Raw genomic sequence first — 15,882 nt, 5'->3', positions numbered from 1 at the left:
CCACTGCATCCTATAAGACCTATTTTCCAGCAACCTGTTTTGTTCATTTCTTCAGAATGAGGATCCTGATGAAGCAGCTAAAGCCTTTGAAACACATTTCTCTACACTCTAATATACTATGTCCTACACTCTAATACACCATGTATGTCCAAATGCTTCCTATAAGCAAAATGCACACAATGCAACAGTTAGAATTAAGAATTTCTTTGCCTTTGAATACGACCTGGAGACAAACAGGACTCAAAGTTTGAAAGCACTACTAACTACAGACAATTAAAATGATTTAACATTTTCTATTCTTAATTTGTACAAACTACTTAAAAAACAAAAAAAACCCAGAAACACAACAAGAAAAGAAACAAAAGTGACAAAAAGACAGAATTGAAGGCAAAATAAAGAGCTGATATATCCATGAATTGTACTGAGCATAAGACTTTTACTATATTAAGTGCTGTGATGCACTTGGCTATTTATTACCCATCACATTCCACATAATTAAGCAGTCTTGCACACTAACATCATTGATTTATCAAGCAGCCAAACTTCGTGGTTCATCTCATGTCTAAATTTGTCAGTATGTCAATGCTTGTCAATAGACACAACATGCCTAAGACAGACAGTATGTCTTTTCAGTAGACTGCCCTAATGCCTGTCTAGAGAAACACATGTTCACCTACTGTACTCCTACAACACCTGCTTAAGAGCTGATGATTCTAGCATCTAGAACCAGGTGTTCATTTTGTAGCCAACAAATATTAACCCTTTTAATATGACAAGCACAAAGTAATATATAGCTGGTTGTTTCATGACCAGTAGAACTAACAATACCCCATTTCCTACAGGTTTGCATCCTATATCCCTGCCTACCTCCATGGTAATAAGTCACCATCCTTATCAGTGATGACTCCCTTTCCCTATTTCCAAAACCTTGGCAATGCTTCATCCTATGTCACCCAACTATAAGCATGTGCTATAGTGGGAGTTGCTCCCATACACTGACTGATCCTGTGGGATCATCACACAGGTACCCTCCTCAGGCATTGACCAACACACTGTTGAACTTGGTGGTTACAATCCTAAAACAGAGAACTGCAGATATCCTAAAAAGCAAATGGGAAGTGAATACAGAAAAGACCAGGGGGATATACTAATTAATAGATCTTTACAGGCCTATTAGTAGACCTCAGGATACTATAAAAGAGTATAAGTTTTAAGCTTTATAATTTTAAGTTAATTTAATAAATGCTAATGGAAATAGAATTCACAGATGAGAAGGTTTCACCTCCATCAGTAAGAACTATTATAATCCAGGATATAAACTCAAACCAGTTAGCTCCACTTTGATCATGTCACAACTTTATGATAAAAGAAGGAAAACTGTTCAAGAATGATGTTCCTCTCCCATTTACATTCTTTGTTCCTACCTGAAGGTGAAATAACATCTTTTGGGTTTTTGCAACCTAATTTCCATAGGGATGGTCCAAGATAATAGGTTACAAACAATGTTTTTTAAAATTTTGTAATTTGGAAACTTCAGGTATTAAAATTCCTTTCTTTCTGTAAATATATAAGTACATATATATATATATATTTTGCATGTCATGTATTGCACTACTCTGCTGTACATTAGCCAGGAACATTTAATTGATAAGCTCATACTATTGCCTTTCCCTAAGCTATGGCACTAATGTGTGTCTCTCCTTTCCTCAGATATTATTAGAGAACGAATATATACTTTGTATATGCAGACCTCTATGCTCTCTCAAGTTAACTTAATATTGTCCAATGAGTTCAAAAGATGGGGAAAGGGAGGAAAGAAATAGACTGGCAGACAGAAGCCAAGACAGAGGGAAAGAGAGTAAGTCTCACATTCTTAGAAGACCATGCTAAAAATGACCACTATTGTCTTGGCTTTTTAGCATCTCCCCTTAACTATTCACAAGAGACCCTACATTAATCCCAGTCTCCTTACTGAATTCCAGTCTCAGTAATTAAACTGAATCATATTATTCCCCCCTGATTATTAAGTGGAAATTGTCATTAATGTTAACAGAACATTATTTAATAGCTGATAACAAAAGCACAGGCCATTTTAAATTCCCTGTGTGACTTTAGTTGCATATGTTATTCTCCATTTCACCTTTAAACATTACAAGTGGTTATCATTACATGTCTGATGTACTGTCACACAAAAGGACACAGTTCAGGGGAGAGAGAAATTAATGCTAGGCAATCCACACTGTACACAAGTTGCTGAAATGCACAACCTTATCATTGTTATTAATATGAAATCACAGAAGTAGTAATGAAGCAAGTGCCATCATGCAAGATTTCCTTGAGAAAGGAGGAAGTTCAACATGTAAACCACAACCCATTAAAAAAAAAAAAAAATCTCCTAATACAACTCCTTTGAGCAGGAGAGAGTTCTGAAGGCTAACAGGCACAAAAGGAAACAGTGACAAGGGTCTCTGATCTATCTGCAAAAATACTGCTTCTTCGCAGCTGAAGAAAGGAATACACAGAATCACAAAGAAATCCTGATTGCTAATGTCTGGACTCCTGGAAACAAAAAAACTTGACAGGACTGATCCCCTAACCTGAGTTCCTTATAACATTTTTTTTAGGGTATTTAGGGTTTTTAATTTCTAAAGCTCCATATATACATGAATTAATTATCACACTGTAATGGGGAAATAAGGGAAATTGATGACCCATAATAACCTGTCTTCAGCCTTTTTTTTTTTTTTTAAGACAGCAGAATAGCTCATGAATGTTGAATGCCTTCATTAACAGCATGGATACAGAGTGTTAATAGGATGGAATAACATGCACCTTCAGCAAGTTTGCAGATGACATTGAAATGAGGCAAGCAGTTGATGTGATGAAGGGCTGAGCTAACATTCAGAAAGAGGTCAGGAAGCTGAAGAGCTCAAAAAATGGGCTGTCAGAAACCTCTTAAAGTTTAACAAAGGCAAATACAAAGTTCTGCACTTGGGAAGGAATAAATTCATGTAATATAACAGGCAGAGGCTGGAAATACACACACCATGTGGTCCACTCTCCTAAACATCTTGATTGCCCTCCTCCGGACTTGCTCCTGTCTGTCAATGTCTGTCTTATAGTTTGGAGCTCAAAAGTAGACACTGTATTCTAGATGAAATCTCATGAGTGCCAAACAGAGGAGAATAATCACTTCCCTCGACCTTCCAGTTATTCTTATCGCAGCCCTCTTTTGCCTTTATTGCTGCAAGGGCACACTGCTGACTCACGTTCAACTTTTCTATTTGGACTCCAGGATCATTTTCTACAAGAGGGAGCTTAGTTTCCATTTTGCTAGATCATGTTTTTCTCCATCACACAAAAATAATTCAAAAATGACAAGTTGAATATAAAGATAGTGGCAGAGGAAGTTTAAGGTATTTTCCTGTAGTGAACACTACATATTTACAGTTGGTAGTGAAAAGGATAAAAAGCCCTCCAGTTTGTATGGAATAACTTTTCTCTCTTTTTCATTCAAAGAAAATCTTACAGTCTACAATTACAAGATCAATACCTTCATATCATTCTTGCAAACCAAATTTCAGAAGTTCTTTACTCAACAATTAGGCCTTCAATCAATAAAGCACTGGCCAAACCCCAGGTTTTCAGCACTCTGAAGATTAGCCAGTGGGGAAAAGGAATGAGAGAAGATGGGGACGTTTTACTTGAGATGAATTATTTTTGTCTGCTGTGCTGTTTTTCATACTCAGGATGAAGTTCAGTGAGTCCAAGTTAGTGTTATCCAGTTACTAATAATCTGAAAATATTACTGGAGTCATATATGACATAGCACAAGGAAAAGATAAAAGACTTTAATAATGTTTCTAGTCCACTTCCTTAATTTGGAAACAAGCATGATGGAAGAGATGCATTTTATTTTTGGAGCAGATGAGAAGTGAAAGAGCACTGATATACTACCAGCAGCATAAAAAGTACATGGGAGTTTGCTCTGTGAGACAATGAAGAGGAGATATTTAGGGAATGGATGCAGTTTTGCTATGTTGTTAAATAGTTTTGCACCTAATTTGCCATGCAGAAAGGCAGAGCATATTACTTTGACTAAGGCATGCCAATTACGTGGTTACAGTGCTTGTGGGACTTGAGCTAACTTCTCTGCATATCGTTATGCAGTTTTAACAAGTTATCCTGTTGCAGCTGAGGTCAGTGCTAGCTTAGGATTTTGCCCGACAGAGAGCAGATGTGCCCACAGATAGTAAAAGCAGTACATACATCTAAAGCCCAAGCAACCCCAAGCAGCTCTAAGTGTGATAGGCAGTTTGCTGAGAAATAACCAAAGAATCAGAAGCCTATGAACCATCCCTCTCCAATTCAATCATATTTTCCTCTTCTTTCTTTTCTTCTGGCCCTATTCTCACACCACTAACTTCAGAGTGGATCTGACTGAAACAGAGGAGAGGAGCATGTTATTAGCTACAATGTCAAGTTCCAGTTCGTCTCCTGAATGATGACATTGTCCATTCAATCCCTTCAGAGTAAAAAAGACCAGGAATTCAGCTCTCCCACTTTCTGGGTGAGTGCTTTAACTGCTAAGGTAATTACGAAAACAACGGCATGACCACTACTACCAATCTTGATGGAGTTTTAGGCTGGTATGTGTTCAGATATTTTTTTTTTTTAATCGCATATATAATGCAGATCCATTTCTTCAAATTTGCTCATCACCATCAGTGTTTATCCTTAAACCATTAATCACACTATGCCTCATCTGGCTCCTCCTCCGATGTGATGACTACAGAAAAGCTACACTCTGATGAAGTTTCCCCCTCATACCCCACCCAATCTTTTCCTAGAGACTTTTATAAAGTTTTCTCTCAACTCTTGGCTTCAGAAGAGACCTAGCTGTCTCTTCACTGTCTCTCTATGCAAATGTCTTCCTTTTCCTTCTGCAGGATATTATATACTGCTATGCCAGCAGTCTAGGTCTTTGATTTATTCTATACAAATAGTACAAACAGTAGTGTGGATCTGTATTGCTGGATGTCACTCACTCATTAATGATCAATAAAAGTACTACTATCAATGTGAATATTTCTAAACAAGTTTTTAAATTTATATAGATTTCCAACAGCAGAAACTTTCTTTTCTTTTTGTAAGCAAGAACCAATTTCTAAATAAAAGGAGCTTCGATAATAAAATATAGTGAAATGAAGACATGGAATGGTTTTTAGACTAAGACTTTGATTCAGTGTCAGACATTCAATGTCAGATTCAACATCAGACATTGGAACAGGCTTCCCAGGGAATTGGTTGAGTCACCATCCCTGGAGGTACTCAAAAAGCACGTAGACAGGGTACTCCATAACATGGTTTAGTGCGCATGGATGATGGTTGGACTCGATGATCTTGAAGGTCTTTTCCAACCTAAATGATTCTATGATTCTATGACTTCATAGTCAGTTTGGGCCCCACCCCGTTAGTCTACATCACTGGACTGGAACAGAAGCTAGTTTTTTATAAAGTGCAGTAATGTGTACAACTTATCCTTTCACAGGTTTGAGCAGTGAGAAAAGGAAGAACTGGCAGAGGCTCGCTCTGCCTGCATTCTGCACTGTTCTGGTCAGAGCTCTAGCCCACTCCTTTCCGAAGCCATTCTTCATGGGCATAACATAGCTTTCAGTCAGTAATTCTTTTGTAACAGCATTTTCTTGGAGGAACAGCTTTCTAAAAGTTAAATTGATAATGAAATCAGTAAGGGAGGTAGATGAAGTGATGAGGAGTACCAGCCAGTTACAATGCAATCATCTAACAACCACTATAGAATATAAATACATAAAAGTCTACAGTTTCACACAGTGCCAGATATTACAACAGACTGGGAAACATGTATGGTAAGGAGAATAACAAAAGATAAAGATGACATACCTTCTTCAAAGAGTAGCATCATGTTCGTGCTTTTGTTAGCAACCATGTTATTCAGTAAGGCAATTACAGTTTGCATTGTATTCCCAAGTATACTGTCTTGGTGTTCCTGTAAAAACAACAAAACACACACCCCCCCCAAATAAAATAATCTAGTTTTCCTTTTGCAAGGTTAGAAGATGGCTATTCCCTTCCAAAAATGTAGTAATACAAAAGCAATACTCTCTCAGTCCCTTAGTTCAACATTTAAAATACTAGAAAACCAGCCAAATATCTTAGTAGGTAACATCAATTTCAGGGAGTCAAATCTAAAAACTTGGACCAAAATTTCTCCCATGTTCTTTTGAACTGAAAGAGTTCCTAATTAGGTCTAAAATTTTAGGACTTTTAAAAATGACATAGAGCTTTATCAACCTAATCTCTGTATATTCAGAACCAGGAACATTTTCCTTTGTATGGTATTTCTTTTATTAATGGTATTAATTTTACTCTTTTCAGTTTCAGCTTGATAACCCACAGTAAGTCGTAAAAGCTATTTGGTTTTTGTTTGTATACTTTCATAAGTATAAAATTAATTTCACATGCACATTAAAGACCTATTTCTGTATTGAATTGCATCATCTATGACGTCTTTCTCATGCTTGATGATTGCTTCAGTGATTTTTCCACAATTTTCTGAGACTATGCTGGTAAAAGAAAGGCATCGGGGTTTATAAGAAATTTATTTTCCTCCCTTACAGTTAAGACTCTTGCACACGCAACCTAAAAAGGGTGGATAAGGCAGTGCAATCAAAGCATTTGTTTATTCATGCTAGTGACAATAACAACTCAGGTAACTTCCAAGAAGCCAAAACAGGACAAGCTTTTCCAAAACTGAGTCTAGATATAAATATAAGCCTGAATACATTTCAAATCTCCCTAGAAGTTTCAGGAAATATTTTGTCTGATTTTTCAGACTCAAAGCCAGATAGAAACATACTTCCAAAGTGAAAATAACAACATTAAGAAAAAACGGTCATAGTTCATATATTGTAGACTTTTCACATGCACCTAGGTGACTTCCATGCTTCCCTTTCCCATCAAATCTCTCAATGTACTGATATCACTCAACTACTTCATTGCCACAGAATACGCCATCTATTCTGATCCATCTCCTGTCTGACAGTAGGCCTTTGAAAAAAGTTAAAATTTAAGCTGGACAAGATGAAAGATTATTGGTCTGAAGTTAAGTATTTCAGATGACAAAAATTACTTCAGCCCTTGAATACAAAGGAACACCTTCCCTGAAAGTTCTTTCAGGAGACGAGTGCTGGTGGCCAAGAACAATTTATTTCCTACATCTCTTCGCTCAGGTATTTATGACCTTCTGTCTCAGATATATGCTTGAAAACAGCAGTAATCTATCCCTTGTTGGGGTAATCTTATTGACCATCTAAATACCATACCTGGTGGAGAATTAGGCTGCTTGACCGTTACCCAGCAGCAATCACAAAGAACATATTTTATGATTCTTCCAAGAATTCACTTCAAGCCACCCTATGAACGCCATTCAGAGTGATAACTCTAGTTTATAAGTCACTTTTTGGGTTGGGACAGGACTAAGTCAGCAGCACTGCATTTAGGATAAACCACACTATTTGAATCCCTGCCTGGAAACTTCATATAACTGGTTGAAAGAAATTCTGAAGTGAGACACTCCTGATTTTTATTTCTTGACCATTCTGATAAAATTCAGAATACTGTGAAATGCAACTTCAATGCCACTTCAGAAAGTCCTCTGTTACAGTGGTTAAAAAGGGTCATGCTACGTGAAGAACAAATGTTTTCCTTTAAATGTTTAACTACTGAAGGAAAGATTTTGACAGGCAGAGGCTCAGATGGTTGCTTTGAAAGCATTAATTTCTGCTTCTGCACTCAAACCCTAAAACTAAATGCTATTATTTCCTGTAAATACCATGAAATATACACGATAAGGCATAACACATTAACAGATAAAGAAATATATAAACTTAGACAGCCTCCTATTCAACTTCAGGCTGTATGATTTTTCTGTTCATACTAGAGCACTTTACACTGGATCATAAGGAGAAGAGACAAGGAAGAGTGCCTCTCAGCCTTTTGAAGGACTGTAGTTTCCTACCAAACCCTAAAAAAATATATATCCAAAAGCCCCAAAGTTCTATTTACTTTACATAGCAATTTGAGATGTCATTTATGATTTCTATAAAGAGTACAATAAATATTTGTTCCTCTGAAGGTTTAAAATACAGCCTGATAAATTTAAAAGCAATGTTGGAAAGTATAAACACTACATTCTTCAAAAGACAAGGTAACCAGTACAGAAAAAAGATACCATAAAGCCATGGTACTAAAAATAAATTTGAAGTTATTTCCTACAGATAGCTTAAGGGTAAGAAAAACATTTTTTCAAAAGATCAACAATGTGTTTATCTCGTAGTCTATCATCACAATATCTTATTTATTCTCCTAAAGAACATTTAGAAAACAATACATCAGATAGTAAGAATGACTGTTTGTGTTATTGAAGTTAGATACATACTCTGAGAATACAAAATTAATAAAATCAAAAAAAAAAAGCACAAGTGCCAAAATGAGAGCTGACTCAAATATTTTCTTTGCAAGTACAATATTTCTATTACTGCCCCATATATGTGAAGTAAACATCTTCTAGTAAAATTCCCTTTTGAGATATGCAATTACAAGAGAAGCTGGTAGCTGCTTACGATAGCAATCTTTTGCATTCACCAGGTTAGGAACATTAAAATGAAGCCATCTTTGCTTTAAACGGAGATCAATTATACTATACAATCCCCTACTGAAAGACTAGCACTGATGCTTTTACTTATATCAAAGCATGTGTAACAGTACTTATCTTAGCCTAAACACATATAAACCAGAATTCAAGATGCAATGTAGATATCTTGAGGAAGGAAAATGGTCTCTTAATGATTAAAATAATTTTACAAATGGTATACTCAGCTGTACTACTAGACTTTTAACGTATGTATCATAGATAGTTTTTGACAAGATACTAGGTTTCAAGAAGCTACAGGTATGCTTTATTTAGATAAGTCATCATTGATTGCTGTTATACTTGATTTTAGAGGTTTATATAAAAATATTTAACTTCTTCATAATCTATCAAGGAGCAAAGCTGATCTAATTTGTGTGCACAGCACCACAGACTGTGGACATTTAACGAACAGTGCACTTGACAGCTTTAATAAAACATAGCATTTGCCAGCAGAGATAATTAGAATTGAAGCAGCAAAAATTCTAGTGTTTGGCAACACAGATGAAACAACTTCATTAAAATGTACAGCTTCGGTGAATTAAAGGCAGGAAAGCACTGGACCCTGAAGAATCAGTCTTCTCAAAACTAATTGCTTCAGTGCTTAAAAAGGACAGCTATGAAATACCAAGGGCATAACAAGGAAATACTAGCATAAAAAAAAGGAACCACAGAAGATAAATCAGGCTTTTCAAATAGGACTGCACTGTATTTAGGCCATTAAACTTTTCATTCTAATTTTGAAGGGCTGTATGTTAACAAAAGAAATCAGTTGAACTATTTTTTTTTAAAGCCAGTTAGGTAAGAGGGTGTGAATTAGCAAAGTGGGAGTATGAATCTTGGCAAGATACTATGGCTAAAGCTGCCATTTCTCTTCCTTTAAGTGGATTAGAACTTCGAACAGCATAGGCAAACTACAGTATTTTAATTACAATTTAGATACTGAAAGAGATGGCAATTGTGATAAGAGGTTACCAGTTTGGGAGACTTCACATACATGCCTCCTACTCACATATCTAAGAATCCAGAATAAAATGCACTAAATGCTGTGTTTACAGATATGCTGTAATTAAATCTAAGGACCACTATATACCACAGCACTACTGCTCATTCAATACAATCAGAGTGATTAAACTTTAACTATAAAGGGACTCTCCTTCTCAAGATTACATATGACCTATGAAAGCAAGTTAGGTAAATAAGGGGATGTAACAAGATGGAGGCTTGATTTTTCATGCACTAAATCCACCGAAAGAAGAAAATTATAGAAATGAACTATATCCAAATTACATTTACTAAAAGATGCCATTTTTATGTGATGATTCTTTGGCACAGTATAGTTGAGATAAAATAAACCAAAGCATTGATGCTAACAAGGACCTCTAACAAGAGCACAGTTTAATACTGCATTCAACCTAGCTTATTCTGATATAGTGTATTACTTTGAATATATGAAATAGAGGATCAGAAACTTTTCTGGACATAACAGTAGAACCCTTCTGTATGAAATGGTATTATTAGCATACAGCCTGCAAGGGACATTCACAACAGCATATGCAGCATTCTTCAATCACAAGAGGAAGCCCACTCAGAAACAAATTTAATCCAGCTATATACGTAGTTGGCTGATCTGGTCTTTAACATTTTGTGACTTTTGATGCATAAGACCAGTTATGCATAAACTGAAAGCATATAAGTATGGATCTCTAACATTAAGGTAATACTATTTTCCTTGTTGATGATCTAAGTCACAAGTAAGCACAGCCATGTCCCTTGCTACTCTGCTTTTCAAAAATCAGCCTTTTTCAAAAGCACAGTTGTAACAGAGCTAATATTTCCAAATATTTTCCTCTAGGTATGGTAATACAGTAAGGAGCAACTACTAAACTGGTAACCCATTTCTGAAATAATCATGCTTCTCAGATGTATCACAACAGCGATATATTCAGTCCACACATGAAGATCAGAAGTCTTTGCAACTTTTGCAGAAATTCCTGTTGGAATATTAAAAAAAAAAAAAAAAAGAATCTGTATTCTTAGTCACCAAGTGCTTAGGCAAAGTCAATTGAGGACAGGGAAACAGTAGTAATTTTGAAGGACTGATGAAGGAGAAAGGATACCATTAATAAAAACCTAGTATGTCAAGTACCAACCAACAGAAAGCAGTAGTGTTAGTCTTAGGTTTTGTTTTCCTACCCACTGCAGCAGGCGATGCAAAATTTCACGATATACTTTTTGAGAAGTACATCCATTTTTTAGAAGTATATCAATTTACAAGTGTGTTCTCTTGCCATACCAAAGTTCAGGTTCTCAGACACCTAACAATCTTGTCTTTTTATTCTGGAACTTATTTGTTACTCCCTTTTCATTTCACCAAATTCCTTGTTATCTTGGAGACAAGCATGTAATTTTATCTGTGTTAATGGTCAGAATCTCAGGAGGCATAAAGAGGAAAGGTGACATTTACAACAAACAGAGCTCTAAAGAACATAGCCTCTCTAGAATGAAAAGATAAAATTTTTTACTTTTAGAAAACCAGCTTCTGTCAAGATCATACAAGAACTTCTTTTGCACAACAAACATTAAGGACTGAAAATATAAATAAGGCCTGTGCCCTTTCTCTTCTCATTTTATTCCCAAATCCCATGAGAATACAACTTCAAAGAATGGACATGTGAACAAGAACAGTATTTTTAACACCACCTATTAACAGGGTAACTACTTTTCCTCCTTTAAGAAGACCACTTCATGTTTCAAACTTGAGGAAGTTGAATAAACAATGCTAATCCAAGCAGGAACATTTAAGCAGCAAGTTAGGGATTACAAAACTGTCCTATGTCAGCAAGCATGAGATTTATAAACTATAAGAAGAGAAGAATACTTAAATCTGTTCGGAATTAGAGGTAGACAATTTTCAGGTTATTAGGAGGGAAATCATATGAAGGTTTGTCATCAATACTACTTTATACATGATGAAAAGAGAAAGATTCCAGGATATCAGCACACTGTTAAAATTAACATGTAACTTTTGTAGTATAAACTACCAAAGTCCCAAATCTTGAGTAAGAATTTCGTTTTGTCCTTGCTTTTGTTTTGTATTTATCTGACAAAAAACCCCCAGCTATTGAAATGAAAGTTTCTGTTAGTCAGTTTTCAGTGAATTAGACAGTCATCTTGGGGAAAAAATAACCAAACCAACAACAGGAAACTAATGGTCCAATTCAGTGAAATTCACATACCTTTTTTTGTCTAATTTTTGGACAAAGACAGGATAATTTTTTCTGCAGCACAACGCAGAAAACAATAACCAGCCATGCAATCTTACACTCACTGTTACAGATGAAGTGCAAAGCAACTCAGCAGTAAATCTCTAAACGCAATGTCATTTCTTCTTCCTACGGAATTGCACCTAAATTTCTGGCACCAACAAAACCTTAAAGCTTCTCCTTTTGCTCCTGAGAACCTTAGCAAAAGAACTCATTCTCAAGGGAAATTTTCTTTCCTGACAACAGAGGGAGCCTGAGAAGACTCCTCTCTCACATAGTCATGCTCCTTCACAGGGAAGACACTCTGAAGCAATTTCCTATAAAAACATAATTTTCCCCATTACCTAGAAAGACGTATCCATGCAATTAGCTTCCCAAGTATTAAAGCTATTCATTGTGATAACACTCAGAAACTCCCTTAAAAGAAAAATTTTCTCACAACTGAAGAGAGAGTATGAAAAAGAAGCTATATAGATATCTTACTCTGGAGAATTAAACTTCCTCATATTAAGGAAGATCCCAGCACCCTGGAAGCATTCATGCTGGTATGTTCTGAAGAAATGAAGCTCTAGAAGTAATTGATACCACCACAGCAGTAACTTCATATTCACTATCATAACTCTGTAGATGGTTTGGAAAGCCTCAAGTATAAGTTAAACATTTGAACTGCAAAGTCACCTGGGACCTGCAATCAACCATTGCACCAAGACACTTCCTTACCAAAATATTCACTTCTCAGACTTGTGTTTTCAGCATTAATTAAAACCTAGTTCTTGAACAGCTTCAGAATGACAGATACCAATCAACTCACATCTCTTTTTCTGCATGGATTTTGCTTTAATGTAAAAGACACTTTGCCACCACAAGGAAAGAAGTTTAGATGAGTTTGGGGAATTAGCTGGTGACATTTTTAATTTAGAGAACATAGATCCATTAGACTTATCCGAAGGACCATATTAACACTTTTGACTGGAAAAGGTTTGAAGGGTTCAAAATGGAATTTCTGCTTAAAATCATAAAGAGAGACATATGCTGAATAGGGTAATAATGTAGGGTACTACTCACCTAGGATACTGAAAACTTAGTTTCAAGTCTCTGCTGGAATTGTGCTGTGCAGGGATTTGAATATTGATCTCCTATACCCTGCATTCCTTAATCCATCATCAGCTGTTAAGGAATGGGTCTCTCTCTCTTTTCCCCAGAACCTGCTTGCTTCTCTACAGCTAACTAGTTGCTCAATCAGTAGTTAAAAGCAAAACCTGATACAGACTCAGTTTACACCGCCTACTGAGATTGAAAGATTGCAAGATTGAAACTGAAATACCTTTCCCAACGCTTTCCCTATCAACTGAAAAAAAACCTAACTGTGGAAAAACTAGACTTCTCTAAGGAAGTAAAATGGATAGTAAAAATATCCATTGCCTCTCTCAATCTCAAATTGAATGTTTTATTCTTCATACTCACAGACTATCTTAAAACTCAGTGGTGCTGGTGAAAAAGGTGTTGAATGAGAAGCCATGGACTGACAAAGCAGCACAAAATACTATTTAGTTTGAAACACGCTGTTTTTTCACACATTCACCTTTAATCAATCTGTAAATGCAACAGAGAATGTTGATAATTCGTTTATTCAAATTACATTAAACTTTAAAACAATGAAGGGCTGTTAAATCAATAGGAAGCATCTGCTGAATCTTCTGTTACTAGATTCATGGTACAGTCTCATTACCTTTGGCACCTTCAAAATAATTTTATTATTTCTTAATTTCTACTATTAGTTTTTTTAGGGATTATTTAAGTAGTTAATTACTAGTCTGAAACACATAAGGAAATTCTCACTTTTTTGTATCTTTTTTTAAGGCAGCCTGTTAATCTCAATCTTGGACACCTGTTCGTAGAGATTTTGCATTTTCCCAGAGACATGCATTTAGAAAACAAAAACATACTCAACAATCAGACTGTATCAGCTATCAACAATTCACTCAGCTCAGAGTACACATACTACTGTGTATGGATGCCCTAGCAAATTCATGTCCCAGCCCTTCCCCACTCAAGTTATTCCTCTAGCAGCAAGCTACATCTTCTTTCATGTTCCTGTCTTGGGCTTAGACAGACAAGCAATTATGCTCTAAACAAACTATATTCCTCCTATGACACTAGGCAGACAAGGCAAGAGAAATTATGTACTAATAAGTGAAAACTCTGCCTAGCAAAACACTGTTTATTAATGTAAGTAAAAAATTGTTAAATTACTCATCATTACAGTGCTTTTTTGTGGTGTTACACTCAATAAACATTAACTCTCAACAGTAGTTATTTGCTTAAGAGTGAAACTCATATATACTCTAAAGAAATATTATAGGGAGATTTTATTTGGCATCATTTTTCTTTGCTTAACATTCATGGTCAACACAAGACAACCCATGATTGGCCCAACACTTAAATTATAAGAACTCCCTGACAAATCACCAGCCTCCTCCCTTCCTTCTGACATTGCAGAAGGTTACAGAATTGGGTATCTCCTCCATTTTAGCACTATTGCTTCCAGAAGACTGAACACTGGAAAAAAAAAAAAGTATATTGGATGATAGACTTACATATGTGTTGGGTTTGTTGGGGGGGGTTTGGTGTGGTTTTTTTTGTTTTTCAATCAGTTAATTAAGGACCATGAACATTAGCAAACCTTTACTATAATCACATTTTTAAATACTTACAAATCCAGGAAATGAAAAATATTTTAGGTATATTACAATATCTTTGTGAAATATAGGAATAGGGTTTATGCGTAAACTATCTCTGTAAAGTTTCTTCCTCTATAAATTAGTGGTATATAATCTCTACTCTCAACTCTATCTCAGGTTAATGTTCCCTGATAAACAGTATGTATATTACACAAACACACTTTCATACCCCATGTATCGCAGTGTTAGCTTGGCACTTATTCAAGAACTCAAGGATGAATGCATTTTCTTCTTAATGCTAAGCTGTGTATATGAAGTCCGAGAATAAAAGGAGCTGGGATGAAAGTGAAAATCAATGGTCTGAACAGAATTGAACTATGATACTGGGGCAAAGATTCAGAATTTGAAGGCAAGATTAGAATTCATAGTAGTCCTAACTGTGTGTGTGCCACAGTAACTAAAACTCTCCTGAGTATAAGTAGATTTAATACACATATTTAAGCTAAATACGACTTGAAGTATTTGCTACCTCTCTTAACGTCAGTTTACAAAAAGAAGTATTTGTGAAATCCAGGCCTAAAAAATGTAGCGTTCATAGCAACCAAAAATCTCCCTGCTCTCAGAGAAACAAGCCTGGTATTAAGAGCCACATTTGGGAATATTTGGAAGAGGCAGTTTGGATTCATAGCTAGATGACTTCGGAACTGGAACAAAAAGAAAAACCCAACCAAAAAAAAAAAAGTAATTAGAGTTTCTTTTTCAGAAAGAAACTTTTCTTTCATTTCTTATTCTATGTCAATACTAGAATCACACTTTCTCTTGTAGACACAACAGGAAGGAAGCTTACTGTTATCCAAAAAACTCCCACAAAGATACAAACCACCCATCAGCCTAACTTGGTGTCTAACAAACAAGCCACCAACCCCATTCTTTAATCAAATTCTGTGCGAGGTTAACATGATTTTGTTTTATTAAGTGTTTACCAGAAGGAACAGCATGTAGTTGGGATAAAAAATTAAATAGAATAAATAAATCTAGAGACTAAAAAGACAGAACTTCAAGGTTAAATGACAGTACCTTCTCCCTGCTTAAATTGTTCTAGGATGATGCTGCAGTTTCCAGACTCCACGGAGTTTGCTTTTAAATTAGTTCTGCCTGTGGCAGCAGAACCAAAGATGGCATATGTACCTTGGTTATGTTGGTC

The 15,882-nt window shown here is 35.8% G+C and overlaps 1 protein-coding gene across 5 annotated transcripts in view; it reads right to left on the bottom strand.

Annotated features, from left to right (window-relative positions):
- The window catches only part of ULK4 (unc-51 like kinase 4), a 257,257-nt gene that overhangs the window by 83,828 nt on the left and 157,547 nt on the right, over positions 1–15,882 (bottom strand). For all 5 annotated transcript variants that reach the window (XM_069810917.1, XM_069810925.1, XM_069810901.1 and 2 more), the window contains one exon: positions 5,923–6,028. In XM_069810917.1, the coding sequence (XP_069667018.1) occupies positions 5,923–6,028 (106 nt within the window). The remainder of the gene's footprint in view (positions 1–5,922; positions 6,029–15,882) is intronic.

This window comes from Haliaeetus albicilla, chromosome 2 (assembly GCF_947461875.1).
Source record: "Haliaeetus albicilla chromosome 2, bHalAlb1.1, whole genome shotgun sequence".
Classification (NCBI taxonomy): domain Eukaryota; kingdom Metazoa; phylum Chordata; class Aves; order Accipitriformes; family Accipitridae; genus Haliaeetus; species Haliaeetus albicilla.
This window is presented reverse-complemented; position numbering and strand designations above follow the sequence as displayed.